At 48.4% G+C, this 17889-nt stretch overlaps 6 protein-coding genes across 6 annotated transcripts; 4 read left to right on the forward strand and 2 right to left on the reverse strand.

Moving 5' to 3' along the window:
* Window positions 1-433: 433 nt before the first annotated feature.
* BHQ10_007353 (uncharacterized protein) lies at window positions 434-2859 on the forward strand (the record flags this gene model as incomplete). The annotated part of the gene is made up of 3 exons (XM_040880039.1): window positions 434-833; window positions 885-1168; window positions 1222-2859. The coding sequence occupies 3 exons, from the start codon at window positions 434-436 to the stop codon at window positions 2857-2859; spliced, it is 2322 nt and encodes a 773-aa protein (XP_040735856.1).
* A 445-nt stretch (window positions 2860-3304) lies between these two features.
* Window positions 3305-4189, forward strand: BHQ10_007354 (uncharacterized protein; the record flags this gene model as incomplete). The annotated part of the gene is made up of 1 exon (XM_040880040.1): window positions 3305-4189. One exon carries the CDS (start codon window positions 3305-3307, stop codon window positions 4187-4189), a length of 885 nt encoding a protein of 294 aa, XP_040735857.1.
* Window positions 4190-4513: 324 nt separating this feature from the next.
* On the reverse strand, window positions 4514-7732 carry BHQ10_007355 (uncharacterized protein; the record flags this gene model as incomplete). Its single annotated transcript, XM_040880041.1, has 1 exon — window positions 4514-7732. One exon carries the CDS (start codon window positions 7730-7732, stop codon window positions 4514-4516), a length of 3219 nt encoding a protein of 1072 aa, XP_040735858.1.
* A 2298-nt stretch (window positions 7733-10030) lies between these two features.
* BHQ10_007356 (uncharacterized protein) lies at window positions 10031-13172 on the forward strand (the record flags this gene model as incomplete). Its single annotated transcript, XM_040880042.1, has 3 exons — window positions 10031-10088; window positions 10159-10302; window positions 10369-13172. The coding sequence occupies 3 exons, from the start codon at window positions 10031-10033 to the stop codon at window positions 13170-13172; spliced, it is 3006 nt and encodes a 1001-aa protein (XP_040735859.1).
* A 590-nt stretch (window positions 13173-13762) lies between these two features.
* On the reverse strand, window positions 13763-14831 carry BHQ10_007357 (uncharacterized protein; the record flags this gene model as incomplete). Its single annotated transcript, XM_040880043.1, has 4 exons — window positions 13763-14031; window positions 14093-14387; window positions 14463-14708; window positions 14784-14831. 4 exons carry the CDS (start codon window positions 14829-14831, stop codon window positions 13763-13765), a joined length of 858 nt encoding a protein of 285 aa, XP_040735860.1.
* Window positions 14832-16063: 1232 nt separating this feature from the next.
* On the forward strand, window positions 16064-17812 carry BHQ10_007358 (uncharacterized protein; the record flags this gene model as incomplete). Its single annotated transcript, XM_040880044.1, has 1 exon — window positions 16064-17812. One exon carries the CDS (start codon window positions 16064-16066, stop codon window positions 17810-17812), a length of 1749 nt encoding a protein of 582 aa, XP_040735861.1.
* Between the last annotated feature and the right edge of the window lie 77 nt (window positions 17813-17889).

Below are 17889 nucleotides of genomic sequence, written 5' to 3' on the forward strand. Positions count from 1 at the left end.
TCGGCTTCGAAGCAAGCTCTGACGGTCGTTGCAATAAGAACTTGTACTTGTATGACTGCTACATGAATGTAATATCGATTGCATATCCGATTGGGATAGCAAATATTAGAAAGAATCAAAGGTCGGAGGAGTACTTGGTGGAGGTCACATCGATAGGGCTGATGGGCCGGTGTTTACATTGGTTGCGGTTGCCCCGCCAGTGCGTCCCAACTGGGAAAATCCCCAACTTTGCCAAGACCTTATCCAATCCCTTCAATGCGCGGCTCGCCACCGAACGGCCTTTTATCAATGTCTCTCACGAAAACGAACATAACACTGGTTACGTGGCGAACACGATTCTCCTACTCGAAACAGAATATGTATACCGCTGGACTTTGATAGATGACTGGTGCTTATTATCCGGGCGCGCAGGAGGCGAACTCAATCGGCCAAAATGAGCTCAATAATCGAAACCATTGTGATCCCTCCATCGTCCCCAGAGCAGAACTGGGCTCGATCTGTATCGCCATGCACGCCGGCACGTCTTTTTGGGCTTCCTCCTCTGAGCTCATCTCCGCCTCCGCTAGTATCGCCCTCTAAATTGTTCGAGGAGATTAGGGTTGGAACACAGAATGACTCGAAATCGCCGCTTGTTCCCGTCGCAAGGAGAGCAACAGCCTCGATAGTCACTGCGGAGACACCGGTGGTAAGCGAACATTTTACAAAGACTGGACGACTTGGAAGTTCGAATGCAAAGACGGTCCGAAATAGGAAGAGCTCTACGTCGCAGGGACCGCAGAACAAAATACTTACAGGCCGAGTCGCAAAAGCTACTACATCCTCGAAAGCAAAAGGTACAACTATTTCGAAGTTTAAATCTGAAATCAACAAAACTAAGGCGATAGGCAAGAATGAGGGTGAAAAACTTGCAAAAGAGGCAGAAGCTAAGAAAGTCGCGGATTCGGAGGGGCTCAACTTAGAAGAAGCTTTGAAGAGGAGATCAGACTGGACACCACCTAAAGCTTCAGCAGTGGTTTCACTGGATGAGGATATCTCAGCTGGAAACAGTGGCGTGGAAGCCAATTTTGGTGACGCTTTACGCAATTATCACTATAGTCGCGAAAACAGTGTCTCGGAGGTAATGCTACCAAGGAAGGAAGGCAACCCTACTAAGCGCCGGCGACTAGAGGTATGCATTACCAGGGTATTCGTATTATAAGTCTCACTAACGAATATTAACAGCTCGTTGAGTCTGAGATTTTGCAAGAGCGAAAATCCTTGAAACAAACACAAAACAAGGATGCCGAGAAAACTCGCAAAACGAAGGCTAAGCCAAAGAAGCAGCCGAAAACTATAACAGGTCGCATGACTGCACTCTATGAGCCCATTGATGAGCCAGAGGGACTATTTGTGTTTGATGAGGAATCAGAAGGTGGCGAGGGCTTCAAGAAACCTGCCAAATCAAAGAGGAAAACAACTGTAAAAGAGAAACAACCGGCATATCTTATACTTTCACCGGATGCTGCCACGAAGTCTCTTAACGACCAGAACTTCATGTTTGGGACTTGCAGTCAATTGGAAAGAGATGACTCACCGACTTTCTTCGAAGAAACGCAAAAGGCTCTGCAGCTTTCGGAGAGTCTTGCTTTTGAGAAAACAACTTTGGAGACAATATCCGTGGGCCCTTCAACCACGAGATTCGCCTCTCGATACACTGGCAAAAAGAGTCATTGGTCCGAGGCAGCTCGAGATTTCCGCGGTGCTGTGGTTCAACCTGAGATTATAGACATGACCGATTCGCCCACTGTTGATACTGCTCTCAGTCGACTGTCGGAGATGAATCGAGAAGCACCAAAAATGGCATCACTGATTTCCGCTAAACCCGCCCCGGCGACTAATCCCCTGATCGAGAAGGATATCACACCGAGCAATAAACCTGCAGTAGACGTACCGTCAACCGCTCTTATGCCTAGGTCTCAAAGTGCTAGTCTTGACAACGTCGAGTCGATGATTAAGCCTTCTGCCACGAAACCTACAAGACAGGTGCCGGATATGCCCAACTATAACGGCCATACCGATGAAGAGCTCAAGAAACTAATCAAATCTTACGGTTTAAAAGCTATCAGAGGGCGCAAGAAGATGATTGATGTGCTTGAGAAGTGCTGGCAGAGTAAGCATGGCAATGCAGCGGTTTTCACAAAGAATGTGGAAACCTCTTCACTGACAGCAACGAGTACGACGGTGTCTGTCTCCACTACCAGACCTTCTGACACCCAGTTCAGCGAGAAGCTACCAGTCCGAAAGAAACAGACGAAATCTTCCGAAGGAGAGTCCAAAACAAGTAATCGAGCTGGAAAAAAGAAGATCGCCGACAAACCAGCGGCACGCAAGGTTGAAACAGTCGCAGAGAAAGCTCTTTCACCGAAACGTACATCGACCTATATAGCAGACGAGATTGAAGACTCTGAAGAAGAGATCATACCCTCTCCAACCCGTATGCGTATACAACGACAGAATAGTAGCCGTCAAACTACTCCTGCGATCAGTTCCCTTCCGCTCAGCAACAAGACTAAACGTTCATCGACGAAAACCAAGGCTTCGGCCTTTGACGAACCTACTATTCTAGAGCTACAATGTTCAATCACAAAGGCCATTCATCTTCAGGCTCGACCTAAAAGATTCTTGGGTAGCAGTTCACATTCGCCACAACTTACGTGGCATGAGAAGATTCTACTTTATGAACCCATAATACTAGAGGACTTTTCGGCGTGGCTGAACACTGAAGGGTTTGCTTCGGTGTGTGAAGACCGAGAAGTCGGCGTTGCGCTTGTTCGAACATGGTGCGAGAGTCAAGGCATTTGCTGCACATTCCGGGCTTGAGCATGGGAAATTTTCAATACTCGGATTTTGTATTTATATACCATTGTTCAGTAATATGGACTGTTTTGTTGCACAGCGATGGCGTGGAATCTTCAGTAATTGTTTATGGGAATGCATCAATTAGGGAACTGTCGTTCTGTCTTCCAAGGTTAGTGGCCAGCAATGTCCGTTCTATAAATGAACCATTCTAGCATCAAGCTACAAGCACCTGGGCAGCTAATTCACTTTGTTGGTGGAGACCTTGCTCGCTTTGAGTAAGTACATCATCGATGCGGGGTTACATGCTCGATTCAAGTTTATCTATCTTCTTATATTTCCCTAAATAAGTCACTCAAGGTGCTACATAAGTAAGTAGCAATTCGCTGATATCCATAACGTCGAACGGTCTACAAATCGCGAATGCTCTATAATAAACATAAATCACGGTATAAGCAAAGTCCATAATATGGCCACAACCACAGTCCAAGACGACATAACAACCATCCACCTAACCCCCTACGAACTCAGCACCAAAACACTAACATCCCACAATCTCCAAGCCGCCATCACAGCCCTTCACAACGACGGCATCGTCATCCTAAACAACGCCATCGACACAACCCACCTCGACAAACTCAACGCCCGCATGGTCTCCGAAGCCCAAACCCTATACGCCAAATCAACCACGCACCGCAACTTCGGGCCTCTTACGGGAAACATCCAACAAGAACCTGTCCTCGAAGACGGATACATTTTTTCGGATGTGATTGCAAACACATTCGCAACTCAAGTCGTCGAATGCATGGTCGGCCCTGGGCCGGCACTCAGATTCCACAGCGCAAACACCGCGTTCAAAGCCACGGGGCGTCAACCGCCACATATTGATGTCCATTTCGATTTCCCGCGTGGTGTCCCTTTTGGGTACTGCGTTAATATTAATCTTGTCGATACGTCGCCGCTAAATGGGGCGACGGAGGTGTGGCCCGGTACGCATCTCAGCACTTCGATAGATGACGTGTCCGAGACAGAACCCGGGATACGCGAGGAGCTCCTAGAAGAGCGCAGAAAAATTCGCCCGCCGGTTCAACCTTCTTTGCCAAAGGGGTCGTTGATCATCCGAGATTTCAGATTGTGGCATGCAGGTAGACCGAATCAGACAGATGAGCCGAGGGTGATGATTGTCACGGTGCTGTTTCCGAAGTGGTATAGGAGTAATCTCGAGATTGTGTTGCCGATGAGTGTCAGAGGGAAGATTGATTGGGGTTCGGTTGATCCTAAGATCAAGTGGGTGCCGGATGGGTATGACTACTTGCAAGGGGCGCATGATCATGACTTTGTCTTGTTGCCCTGATGCTGTGCTTCTTTGCTTGGATTAGTAAATTCAGAGGGTAATTTGGAAAACACCTGTAACAGTCATGCATAGATTTTGAAAATAAAGAGTCTTGTATAAGAAATCAAATGAAGAAAGTGTGATTTCACAGATGGACTAACTCTATCAGTTGATTGCTAAACAATGAAATGCTCAACGCCAAAAATAAGGTAACATGTGAACGCCGAAGATAATAGCTTGGGTATCATATTGACTGAGGCAAATGAATGAACGCCTGTAGCAGTCGAATCAAGAATTCTATTTATAAACAATCATGAATCAGAAATATGCAAATATGTATCAACCCTAGTCAAGCTCAATGACTTCAGGCGCCGCAGTCGCCAGTGGAGTAGAAGCAGGAAGGCTCTCATCTTTGATAAAGTCCGCCTCGAAAGAACTGCGGTCTCGTTTCCGGCTTGTAGTAGTGCGATTGTCGCTTTCCGTGTCCAAAACAGCATACCAAGAACCATCACTTTTCACACGAATAGCCTTTGCGGTTTCCAACTTGTTCTCCCTGGATAGCGAGGCTCTCACTTCGCTGAGGAAATCATCAACCACCAATAGGTCAGGCCGCGCATCCTTCCTGCAAATAGGACACCTGACATATATCGTATGTTTCTCCCCCATAGCCTTGACTGCAAGCGTTTGCAAGAAAGTAGAGAGGTCGAAGCATTCCCTATGTGTGCACGATAAACTCCTAACAGGGATCTCAAAGATTCGTGTGGTGAAGGGATCACGAAGATCAATGGAGATGAAGTCATCCATTATCATCAACTCGTCATCGTCAGTGTTTTTAGATGACAAACGCGCCTGGATTTGTTGGCGCGTCTCCTGAGCTGGCAATCTTTTGACCAGTTTCCGAAAGTTTTCTGGGCTTTTCACCTTTAGAACCTCAACCGCAATAGCGTATGAAATATTTGACGTGCGTTGTTCTTTGGTGTGCAAAACATTCACTCGGATCTCATTGGTGCCGTCTACCAAGAAACTGTTTATACTTATTGGCGAGCCTTTCATATTCGGTGAGCGAACGACTTCCTTGTTGTTGACGTGAATGTATACGACATCGGGCCAACTACTTTCAGCGTGTGACCATGTAGCGATCGAGTCAACGTCTAGGCGTCCCTGATATCTAATGCAGCGAAGGCGCCATGACATATTCCCATCAGACAGTGCCGGCACAAATCCATTACCAGTGGGTCGCCTGACGAGATCCGGCTTCAAACGTAGTGCTTCACGTGAAACAGTGAAAGTCCAGGTGAATGAGGATCTGTTAGGAGGAAGTCGCTGTGGAGCAACGGAGAATCCCGAAAAATACTGGATAATGTCTGGAAGTGGGTTTGCGTTGGGGCTATGTTGATTGGGTATTTGTGGTGAAGGATAAGGAGGTATGGGTCGGATTGTCACCTGAGGATATAGGGGAAATGAAGTGCCACTAAGCTGCACTGTTAATGGCGAAGAAGTAGCTGGGCCTGGTTGAGGAGCTCTTTGAGGAGGTTGTTGGCGTCGATTTTGTCCTGTGTTGCTAGGCGGGGGCTGTGTTGGCGAGAACATTGGTTGAATTGGTGAGCTGATACTAGGCCCCATGTTGGGACTGGCGACAGGAGAGATGTATTGAGGATGTAAAGCAGTCGACGCGGGATGACCAGTAGAGTTCTGTCTCATATGTGGAAAAGTTGGCTGATTCTGGAGAGTGGGTGGTAGCGTCTGATGTGGCGCTGCAATATTGGCTGGCAAAGGAGTTTGCGAGGCAACTGTATATTGAGGTGGAGGTGGAGGAAGGGAGCCAGAGAATTGCGGTGTGAAACGATTTGGCTGAGGCGCTTGGGCAGATTGAACAGCGCCGGCGTTCAGCATGAAATTTTGATGAGAAGCCTGTTGTTGCTGGTGATGTCGCTGTTGACCAGCATTTGGTACCATATTTGGCGACACGTGAGGGTAAGAAACAGGGTTAGCAGGTAAGTGAACGTGCCGACCACACACATTCTGGGCTGTCGAAGGCAGTCGATGAGGGAGACTCGTGGGTGTGTTGCTCGGTGTGAGATTTTGATGGTGTGGCGTATTCCCACTCGTCCTCGTCATGGACATTGCTGGTTGAACAGAAGATGGAACTGGGCGTGGCGCAAACGTTTTTCGATCGTCTGAAGACTCTGGCACTGCCAGGTATGCACAAATCTGTTTGTACTTCTCAAAAAAGTCGAATATAGCCTGTATTCTAGCATTAACAGGAAGCATAGAGCGTTGCTTATAGGTTCTTTGATCCTCTTCGAAAAGAGATATGCAGGCCTTGTATGGTTCCTCTCGTGCACCAAACAAACGCCGACAGATCGCAGTAAACACGATTTGTTGGAACACGGGCGACTCGACGCCCAAGCTGTCAACTAATTCGTCTACCTGGGGCGGGTGGCAACGTGAGCGAATCTCCTTTTCAAAGACAGACCAATAACGGGAAATCGTAGTTAAACAATGTGAGACCTGTTTGAGAGCATTCCTATACTCTTCAAACTGCAATAGCACTCGGAGAGGCATAGGGTACTCAACAGACCATCGCAGAAATTCTGGAGACAGTCTCTTATTGTCGACCAAAAGCTGCGCGACCACATCGAAGCCAACGCCGGGCAGGATTGCCTGGTGTGTGATTTGACTTAGTTGGCTCGGATCTGCAGAGTTGAGACAGAAGGTTTGATGCAGAGCTAGATAGAACATGTCCTCCTCTCTACAGGCATCCTCCAATATACGCACACGGGGCAACTCCACGGTCTCGGCCGATTTGTTCGCGTCGGACGAATGCTTTGTGCGGTTCAATTGTAGTATATATGAATCAAGATTGGCTCTAGCATGCTGCCAGATCTGCCCCCGAGGGGAAGGAGATGGATGTTGAGTTTGCTGTTGCTGTAGCTGTTGCTGCTGGTGCTGCTGGTGTGGCGATTGTGCGTGTAACGATCGTAGAAGTTGAGGTTGTGGTTGAGATGGAGGCCGAGAGGGCCGGGAGGAGGTCTGACTCGTGCTCCACTGGGGTTGTTGCCGTTGTTGCTGCTGGGCTGGACTGAGGGAAGTCGCGGCAGGGAGTGTTGGGGTCGCACCTTCCCATTTAGCAGGCTGCGGGAGCGACACATTCGCACCTGCCGTTGATGATGCATCTCTGCTGGAAGAGCCCGCTCTTTCCCTGACGGCAACGACCGGACTGGCTATTGAGGCGTTGCTGGGCTCAGGGGTGGGAAAGGATGCCGTGGACACGGCGCAGTCGGGTCTGGTCACTTTCGTTAAGAACGGCTGTATGTCAATATCTGAGTACCCTGTGCCGGGTGTCACTGGCGACACTGGGGCAGCCTGCGTGAAACGAGTATTCGTCGAGCCCAATGAATGACTTCCAAGAGACCGCTCAGAGGTCTCGATAGGCGCGGGAGGCTGTGTCGTCGATTGTCGGGAGGGAGCGCTAAAGTGCGTTGTTGCTTGCGTATTCGCGGAATTGGGATACTTGGGATAAAAACGTCCGGAGGGTACTGTTGAAGGGCCATTATGTGTCATCCAAGGTCTTTGCGTTGAACCGAGAAATCGATTAGCGGTTGAGTTGGACGAGGCGAATTGACTACCAAGCAGAGATGAGGGTTGTCGCCCCGACTGATTCTGCGCCGGACTCATAATGACGCCAGGACATGGTACTGGATATCACCAAGACTGGAGAGAGTATTGCTGTGTTGGTCGTATTCGTATACAAGACGACAGGCGATTTAAGCCAAACTGGTGGTCATCTATGTCGATAGAATGGCGAATTAGACAGGCGGGAACTTTGTTGATGAGCGAGAAGGCGTTGCGGGGKTCAACGAGCCAACCTTATAGTCCACGAGTGATGCAAAATCGGGGTCACCATCCTCTATAACGCTGCACAGAACCGGAGAGAAATGTTACGTGTCCAGTCTCCGGGGAGAATTCGCCTGGGCCGTGACGGAAGAAATAGAAGTTTAGAGGCGGATGGCGATGGAAGATCTAAGATGGAGTGGAGCGAGCCAACGGGCGGGCCCTCTGCGGTAAGCAATCTTGGCGAGGCTGGCCCGTGGATGCAAACACTTCTTTGTCTTGATCAAGATTATAAAATTACTTCATACATTTTACGTACCCGATTCTTTTGGTCCAGGCAATCTTTCATAAATTAGCATTGAACATAATCGACAGACCTGATGTTCGGTTCAGTCCAGACTTTTGACTCGCATAGCAGGATCTCATTGCGGGGAGTTACGATCTGATCTGTCATTTGATGCATCAAAAGCATTCTCTCTGCCATCAACAATACCCGATATAGTAAAGCACTGTAGGATACGAAGGCGCAGCTTATTGATGCTGCAGCTCAAAAATAGGATGCCCCCGCTGATGACTTCCTTACTCACTCACTCGGACTTCGGTGCCTTAGTGGTCAGGCATTCAATGGAAGCAACTCGCTTTCTAGACTGTGCAGTAGCGTCTGCGTATGCGGGCACTCACTACAGCCACAGAGACCATTGATCATTCGATTATCAGCTACTGCTAATAATAATGCAGTGCCACCGGTGATTCGTTGTCCAGATTTCGAGTACATAGAACGAACACATCATGACCTTGCTGGCAGCTCCGCACAGCCCGGGAGCTATAATTGGTCGACTAAGTCTTTACAATGTCGCTTACCCTGGTCCGTATCACGTATGCATCCCAGGTGAATAATTACACGAATAATCTGATTATGAGTTCTGAAAGGGAGAATGCAGAGTGCAAGCTGAATTTGAACGGATTATCCAATCAAAGGTCAGAAAGGAGCCGGTCTAGGTACTTCAGTAAAACATGGTATCGAAGTAACTATCACAAGCGCATCTCCCGGAGTTGTTTATATGATGGGATTTAAGACCAGAGTAGCATACTAAAAATCAATAGTCTCCAGCCTCTGCCATGCACGGCACGTGGATCCGTCTCGGTTTCCCAAAAGGTACAATATTCATGCGGAAAAATCCTCCTAGTAGAAACGAGATGTTGGTCGTCATCAGCTTAATCCGAGTAACACGACCACAACATGCAGAATTGGGATTGAAATTGGAAAGTATACATGTTTTCTGTTGCAGAACTGAAGCTGTAAGTAAACACGAAGCAAAGCCATCACATGGAATCAGGAAATCTCGTGAGTTAACTAGTCAAGTTAGTACATAGTTACGTACTTTAAGTTAATGCAGTGATAAGCTAAGTAAACGCTAGTGCCGGCGGAACGAAAAGCCTGACAGTGCTGGCCCAGGCACCAAATTGAGTTAAGCTATGGAGTCCTACTTAACAAGTTAAACAGTTGAGCAGTGAAATCATCGTCTCCTCTTTTTCCTTGTCCTTTCCTTCCTTCCCGCTGCCCGAAGTCACGCCGATTCGTACTTAAGCATGCCGGCTCTCTCGCATCCCTGATGTGAGTCTGCTTTTAGTTCATCTCCAGCTCGTCTCTCATACCGGACGCTTTTGTTTTATTTTTGTCTTTCCTAGGACTTGTTTGCATCCATATCATCTGGAGCACATACCTGGTGCGCATCGGCAGCCCCGCGTTCAGTGTGTGCAGCTTGCTGTTTCTGTCAATACCTCCAGCGCCACCGCCTTCGGAACCGTCCAAACTCCCAAAGTAACCTTTTCTTCTGCCGCGTCGAACACACCACATCCACCACCCATCGCCTCTGTGTCCGAACCCGGCTGTCGATTCCCTGCTTTTGCTCCATGTCGCTCCTCATTCCTTCCACTCGAATTGTGGCTGCTGTGCGACTCATCAAGCATTGATCCGACAGATCGTGGTAGACTGACCTCGTCCTCCGTTGGCACAAGGTCTCCGCCATGGCCCAGACACCTCTATCTCGCCAGGCTCAGCCCGGCGATCTTCTACTTGTGATCCGTACGTACCTGACACAGAAAATCGTTGGATATTATGGCATTGCTGAACGACCGTTTTCTTATTTTTATAGATAATTTTGATGCTCGTGGAGAAGACGAACTCACTTTGCGACGTGGTGAGAAGGTCCAATTGGTCGAATTGGACGAGGGCTTCGGCGACGGATGGTATTTGGGGAAGCATACAGCGACAGGCAAGACCGGTCTATTTCCAGGAGGTACTTACAACTCATCTTTGCTCGAGGCTACATTGCGCGACACTTTTGGACTGACTTTTTGCCCAGTTTACACTACCCTCCCCCCGAGATTGAACGTGCGACGACCGGCAACCGCCTCGTCGAGTGCTTCCGAGACCGCCAGTACCACTGATAGTGCTGGAGGCATCAGCGCGGAAGGAATCAGTGCCTCACCGATCGAGTTTGAAGGAAAAGGCGAAACAACCCCGCAGGCTTCAAGGCGTGTTAGCGCTGCCGAGGCTCCGGATCTGAATCTGGATAGCATGGAGGAAGTCGCGTCCCCAGTCCTCAAACAACCTCAACGTTCAACTTCAAGTCCTCTTCCATCATCACCCTCGCTTGCGACCAGCATTCAGCGCACAATCAGCCAGACTTTTGGTAACCATTTGAATGGCGGCGACTCTCCTGTGATGAACGAAACGCTCAGTGTGATCGACGAACATATCACCGACCTTAACACTCCTCGTCACAGTGTAACACAAGAATCCAAAGCTGTCACTGATTCAGGAAGCGAATATAGCAGCCATGTTGGACATCGCCTATCATACATCAACGGTCATGAAACCGACGAGGAAGAAGGAGGCCATCTCACGGAGGACGAAGTTCGCAGATGGGACCACCTCGAGACGGCTCGCTACTTACGCGGTCTAGGTGTTGATGCACATCACTGCGATATTTTCCAAGAACAAGAGATTACTGGTGATGTGCTGCTGGAAATGGGCCAAGAATTTCTGCTGATGAAAGAATTCGATTTTGGCGTCATGGGACGGAGGCTGAAAACTTGGCATAAAATCAAAGCTCTTCAAGAAGAAGTCAAAGGCATCCAGCAGCCCCAGTCAGGTTCCATATCTAGCTACTATCCAGTAGACGAACCAGAGCGATCCTCCAGCCGCGCCGCGCAAAACTCGACTTTCCTACCCCGAATTCCGAGTCTTTCTGGCGACAAGCGACCCAGTACCGCGATAATACCACCTCGACGCATGTCGACGTTGCTCCAAGGCAGTCCTAGTTCGCCATCGACTGCTACGATGGGTCGAGAACTAGTTGGGCGTCCTTCAGCAGCTTCAATCCGTGAATTTAACCATACTCGCCGTCACTCATCAATGGATTCATCCCCCAACCTCAGTCAAGCTGCCGCTGCCCATAATAAGAAGGGATCATTTGATCGCTCATGGACCATGATAAATGGAAATCCACCTTTTGCCAGTCGACCTGGGACTGCCGCTGAAGCAACAGACGAGGACATTGTGCTTCAGCAGAACTTTCTGGACAAGGCTGACACATCACAGGAGGACTCTCCACGTATTGGAGTGCCTTACGAGAGCCTTGACCGTGGCTACTTTTCTGGCGGAGAAGTGGAGACTCGTCGAACTCGCAAATTGTTACGGAAGCGCGAATCAGGTGCTGGAAGCGTCAGCCATTCAAGAAAGTCCAGCTACGTGGATGAAAAGTCCACTCGCCGACACTCTCGCTTTGGAAGTATTGGGAGCACTGATTCTATACAGAATTCGACGTCCCGAGTGTCAGTGGCTTCCAAGGGCTATCACGGCGGTTCCATGAAAGGCCGAGTTCGAAGCGCCGGAGGTCAGGTTGCAGATCCCGCTTCTGGGCATCCTGCTATGGCATCGTTGGATGGAAAAATCGGCGGCACACCTCCTTCATTTTCACCCTTTGCTGGAAGAAATGATATGGAAACAACTGGTCGTTCCTCCCCATTACCGTTCTCCGGCATTCGAAACGTCGGGCCCAGATTCCGCCGTGCTGTCGGGCTTCGCACAACGTCAGACAGCACCAGTGGAGCGCTGAATGCCCAAGAAGCAACGCCACCAATATCGCCCATCAGAGATTTTACTCCATTCGGACTTGGTAGGACTGGTTCTACGACACCATCGGCAACCTCCAAGAGCTCCGAGCGCCACAGTACAGACGGTTCGGGCAAAGCCGTCGACGGCATCGTGCCTTTCCCTGTCCCAAGAGTCGCGTCGAAGACGGGCAGCAAAACCAAGAAGCACACTAGCGCCTACATGCGTGGCTTGGAGAAGAAGAGCCCCCAGGAACAAATGGTGGGCTGCGAGTACAGCGGTTGGATGAAGAAACGTTCGGCAAACTTGATGACGACCTGGAAGCCACGCTTGTTCGTCTTGCGTGGCCGACGTCTGTCTTATTACTATTCAGAAAATGATACAGAGGAACGTGGTCTTATTGATATAACTGCGCATCGTGTCTTACGTGCTGACAATGATCCGCTGACTGCCCTTCACGCGACAATCACTGGAGCGAAAGCTTCTCCTACCTCGCCAGAGGGCTCAATCAAATCTCCGATGGACAAAGCATTCGATGCTGCTGGTTCTCCGAAGTCATCTGATGGACCTTTCATCTTCAAGCTAGTGCCTCCCAAGAGCGGTACATCGCGAACCGTGCAATTCACACGACCCACGATCCATTATTTTCAAGTTGACAGTGTTCAAGAAGGACGTCTTTGGATGGCTGCCTTGATGAAAGCGACTATTGATCGCGACTTGAGTCGGCCTGTGGAGACCACCAACAAGCAAAAGACCATCAGCTTGAAGCAGGCACGGATGATGAATCAGCGACCTCCCGCCTTGATGGAGCCAGAACCGCCCATCCCTCAGAACAAAGAAGTGGGAGAAGTGACGGGCGAACAAGACGCTGATGATGGGGGGTTGAAGATTCAAGGACTGAATCTTGACAAAACGAATAGCAATGGTTCTTCTCATGATGGCAACGGTCTTGTCAATGAGGGTGACACTGACGCTAGCCGAGGGGAAGATATATCGGCAATTCCTACAGACGACATCTTATCACGACCTTCAGAATCCTTCCTTTCGTGAGCTGAATCGTCATGACCCGAATCAGCCTGTTGAACTCTTATGATGCTTTTCTCAGCTTCCAATTCTTACTTTTTTTTTTTTTTTTCACAACTGTCTATCAACCCGGCGATCACTGCTACCCAGCATGCCGTCACATACGACGATAGGAAAATACATATGGCGCGGAATATCTATTTCTCTTTTCGATTTTCTTTCTTCAGCGTTTACTTTCTTTTTCCTGATCCTTTCACATATACCCCCCTTCCGCTCGAATTACCACCTTTCTACTTGATCATACATTTATTGTTTAATTACTTTGTACGGACGTACGAGGGAATATGAGGAAATCAACGTTTGCGACTTTTATGTGAGATTTAGGTAGTGATAATGGTTGAGATAAATCACTGAATTTGTGTCTATCATTCCAGATCTAACAACGATCTTCAGTACCTCGGCATGCCCAGACAGCCGGATACGGCCAATTTACCCTTCCAGCTCGAGGATCTAAGATATGGGTTCTGGAGTGTCGAGAACGATATTAAGTATATAAAGAACAAATAGACCGATCTTATCGCATGATATCGATATTTGACGAACAGTTGCTCGTACAGTCAAAGACTCGCAGCTCCATGCGCTGTCAACGTCAACCCAGCATCAATCACAAGGCACGAGCCATTGATATAACTCGCCGATGGACTACACAAGAACATGATATAGTCTACCACTTCGTCTGGCGAAGCTGCCCTTCCCAGCGGCGACAGTTTCCGAATAGTCTGTCCTAGCTGCGGAATTCGCTGCAAGCTGGCTTGCATCATTGGGGTATTTGTCCAGGAGGGGCAGACGGCGTTTACGCGGATGTGGTTTTTGATATTATCCAGTGCTGTTCAGATCTGTGAGTTAGTGTTGGATCTTCCAAGCAGATCAATGATTGAGCCTCTTACCAGCCGTCTTCGTAATTCCAATCACCGCATGTTTCGAAGATGTGTACGACATCATTCCGGGCGCTGGAACGAACGCGTTGACTGAAGCCAGAGTTACGATACTACCACGACCAAGATCACGAGTCGCTGTTAGGTTTCGAGCGCTTGGATTTTGACACGTGCGGGGCTCCTGACTAGCCATGGCCTTTGAAACGGTTGAGACAACGAGCATGGTACCCCGGATGTTCACGGCGACTGTTTTGTCAAAGACCTCAGTCTTGAGGTATTCGGTTGTAGCGCCTGAGATATTGCCCATCTGTACAGGCAGCCAGATCAGCATCGTGCTTTTATATCTCGTCGTTTATAACAGAGGTAAGAGACAGGAACTTACCCCAGCGCAATGAACGCAGTAATCAATTCGCCCAAATTCCTTGACGGCTGTATCGACCATGGCCCTTACGGAATCTTCATCTGAGACATCTACCTGCACTGCAATGGCATAGAACTTCTCATTCTTAGCGAACTTTGTAATTTCTTCGATGACTGCGCTGGCACCATTCAAATCAACCAGTACAACGCCTTCTGCGCCAGCTTCTGTGAAGGCCAGAGCTGTCTCCTTGCCTATTCCCGCGGCAGCCTATCAGGCGATGAGACAGTCGTTAGCATGTAAGCCTCGAAGCTTTTGAATTTTCCTTGAAGTGAAGACCCTTACGCCGGTTACTAGGGCAATGCCGCCCTCGAGCTGGAGTTTGGAAGCCATGGTAGATGATACTGGGGGCTATGATTTTCAAGACTTGCAATTACTGATTCCAGTGCGCAGCATCTTTGGAAGATGGCATGGTAGGAGAAGAAAAAGCCCTGAAAACACTACATATAGATACCTAATGAATACATGATAAAGATACGCGGTGCATAGCTTTCAAGGCAGCAACGTGTCTGGTACCATGTATTTATTTCATTTCATTGTTGTACCTAGGACCTATCCAATCGAATATAGACCGAAATGTGACCAACGCTACTTGTCGTACAAGCATCATGTCCAGACGAAGCCCCTGTCTATAAATGCCAGCCTTTTCAGCCGTTTCAGACCTTCAAGTCCTTGCCAGTATTGATCACTGCTATTGATAAATGACTCACAATTAGGAGATATTATGGAGCGGGTAAGCACCGGGAAATTCCATCACTTCCCAGTTCCCTAGCTCCGGAATAGTGACGTTGTCAAACGAAACAGAAGACGCCAGACGCCGAACGCTGAAATGCACGTCAATAACGAGACGAAAGCAGCCCATCCACTCTTTTAGAGTATGCATAAGAGGACTGGATGGAGACGCTATGTCATTATCTCCTGATCATCGTTTATTTGGCATTTGAATATCGTTGTAATAACTTCCAATATTTTTACAGCCTCTGCATGTTTCTTTTTCTCACGAACGTTGAGACCCTTATGGTGACAACAGCTCTAATAGAAATTACCAAAAACTTAGTTGGCTCTGACTATGTGAACTGGATTACTTCAGCTTACATACCTACTAGAATCAAATGTTGGAGACTTCTTCTCCGAGGGTTGTCGTTGTATCAATATTCTGATAGGCTGTGCCAGTGCTCAGATACATATGTACTTGGATCATTCCTTATATGGCCAAAAAAAGTAGTATACTATAGCCTTATTACTCAACAGATTTAAGTGTTGTAACAAATAATGAAACCATATCTAGACAAGTTTTAATGACCTAGTAGTTACGATTGACCCCTTAGGGTTAGGGCTAAAACGGAGGAGCTCATTTCTTTGCAGAGATTGATTAATCGCGGAACTCGACCTTCAAAACATTTCATAATATCGAACAAGAGCGCAGCAATGCACGCTTCTTGTTTCGAATCCTCATTTTCTTGTTCTTTAAATTTCTGAATCTTCTTCTATATATATATATATATTCCAGCATTGAACATTTAACGAATCCAATTCATGACGTTCGCTACCAAAACTTCGACTCAATGTCCCTTCGCACCGTACTCCAGAAAATCCTCTTCACCGTCCTGATACCTCTCTCCGTCTCATCGGCGCTTTGGCTCTATCTATATCCCGTGCTCCAGGGATGCGCGTTTCCTCTAGCGGTCGTCACCGCAGCCGATGAACAGACGCGCGAAGGATCTTGGTTGTCCAATAGCGTTATAAACACTCTCTATCAGCATGCGGCCGATTGGAATTTGACTGCGAATGGAGAGAGGGACGAAGCAGCTTTATTCCGTTTACTAGTTCTTGCCGATCCGCAGATTGAAGGCGATAGTTCTCTTCCTTCGCCGGACGATGAATTTATACCACGATTAAGTCGGCATTGGGAGAATGTCCAGGCTTTCCTGTCTACGCCGGACGCTGCTACTAATATCAAAGATACCGCACAAACGATATTTTTAGAGGATATACCCTTCGCTTTTCGTGCGGCTAGGAAACGGCTCGATCTACTAGGGAATGATTATTATCTTGCACATATCTATAGGACATTGTCGTGGTGGAGTCGGCCGACGCATGTCACTGTACTGGGGGATTTAATTGGTAGTCAATGGGTGACGGATGAAGAATTCGAAAATCGCGGCTGGAGATTTTGGGAGCGCGTGTTTCGCGGCGGGCAGAGAGTTGATGATAATATTACCATCACAGGAGAAAAGTCTTACGGAGAGGGTAGCAAGGAGGAAGAATTGGAGATTTTGCAACGTTATAACTCTTCCTGGTCCAAAAGGATAATCAACATTGCCGGAAACCATGACATCGGATATGCAGGCGACGTTTCGCGAGCACGACTAGAACGTTTCGAGCGAATATTTGGTCGCGCGAACTGGGATATCAGATTTGCGCATCCTCCTTTGACGAATAAAAGCGATACACGACCTACTCTCCACATCATCAATTTGAATGATCTGACCCTTGACGGCCCTCCATTGGATCCATCCATCCAGTCCGATAGCTATACATATGTCAACGACCTCCTCACTCACCGCTCCTACCCCGTCGAAGACCAAACTTCATTCACTCTCCTACTAACACACGTCCCCCTTCACAAACGCGATGGCATCTGCGTTGACGAACCGTATTTCACATTCTTCGACGAGGATGATACGCCCGATAATGAAAATGATCCGCTTCGATGGCGGAAAGACGGGCTCCGGGAACAGAACCACTTGAGTGAACACGTCAGCACAAATGCGATTCTGCAAGGAATATTTGGTATGAGTGGAGATAGCGCCGCACCTGTCGCGGGTAAAGGGAGACGGGGGTTGATTCTGACGGGACATGATCATGAGGGGTGTGATGTTGTGCATTTCGTCAGGCGAAATCACCACGAAACACCCCCATCAGACCATTCAGAGTCAGAAGGACAAGAACACACCAGATCATGGCAGTGGGATGCGAGTCGTTACTCGCCATCATCTTCTCCAACTACAGAATCTACAGATCCCTCAATCCGGGAAGTAACTCTGCGCTCAATGATGGGTGAATACGGTGGCAACGCAGCCCTGTTATCGATATGGTTCGACACGAATCCGGAGGTGAACCAGTGGCGCTACGAAATACAGATGTGTCCGGCTGGAGTGCAGCATATCTGGTGGGCTGTTCATGGATTAACGGTTGCATGCGTGATTGGGTTGGGTGTTGTGGTTGGGTTGAAAGGGTTGGAGGTTCTTGGGGTTGTGTCTGAGCCTGTACTGAGGGGACGTGGTGCTAGGATAGAAGCGAAGAGGCGCTGAATTGACTTGAACATAGGTAGTGATACGTGTATATTATGTATGTATGATTAGATGTGTATATCATGAACATACGGATA

The sequence above is a fragment of the Talaromyces amestolkiae genome (genome assembly GCF_001896365.1).
Source record: "Talaromyces amestolkiae strain CIB chromosome Unknown scaffold15.1, whole genome shotgun sequence".
NCBI lineage: Eukaryota > Fungi > Ascomycota > Eurotiomycetes > Eurotiales > Trichocomaceae > Talaromyces > Talaromyces amestolkiae.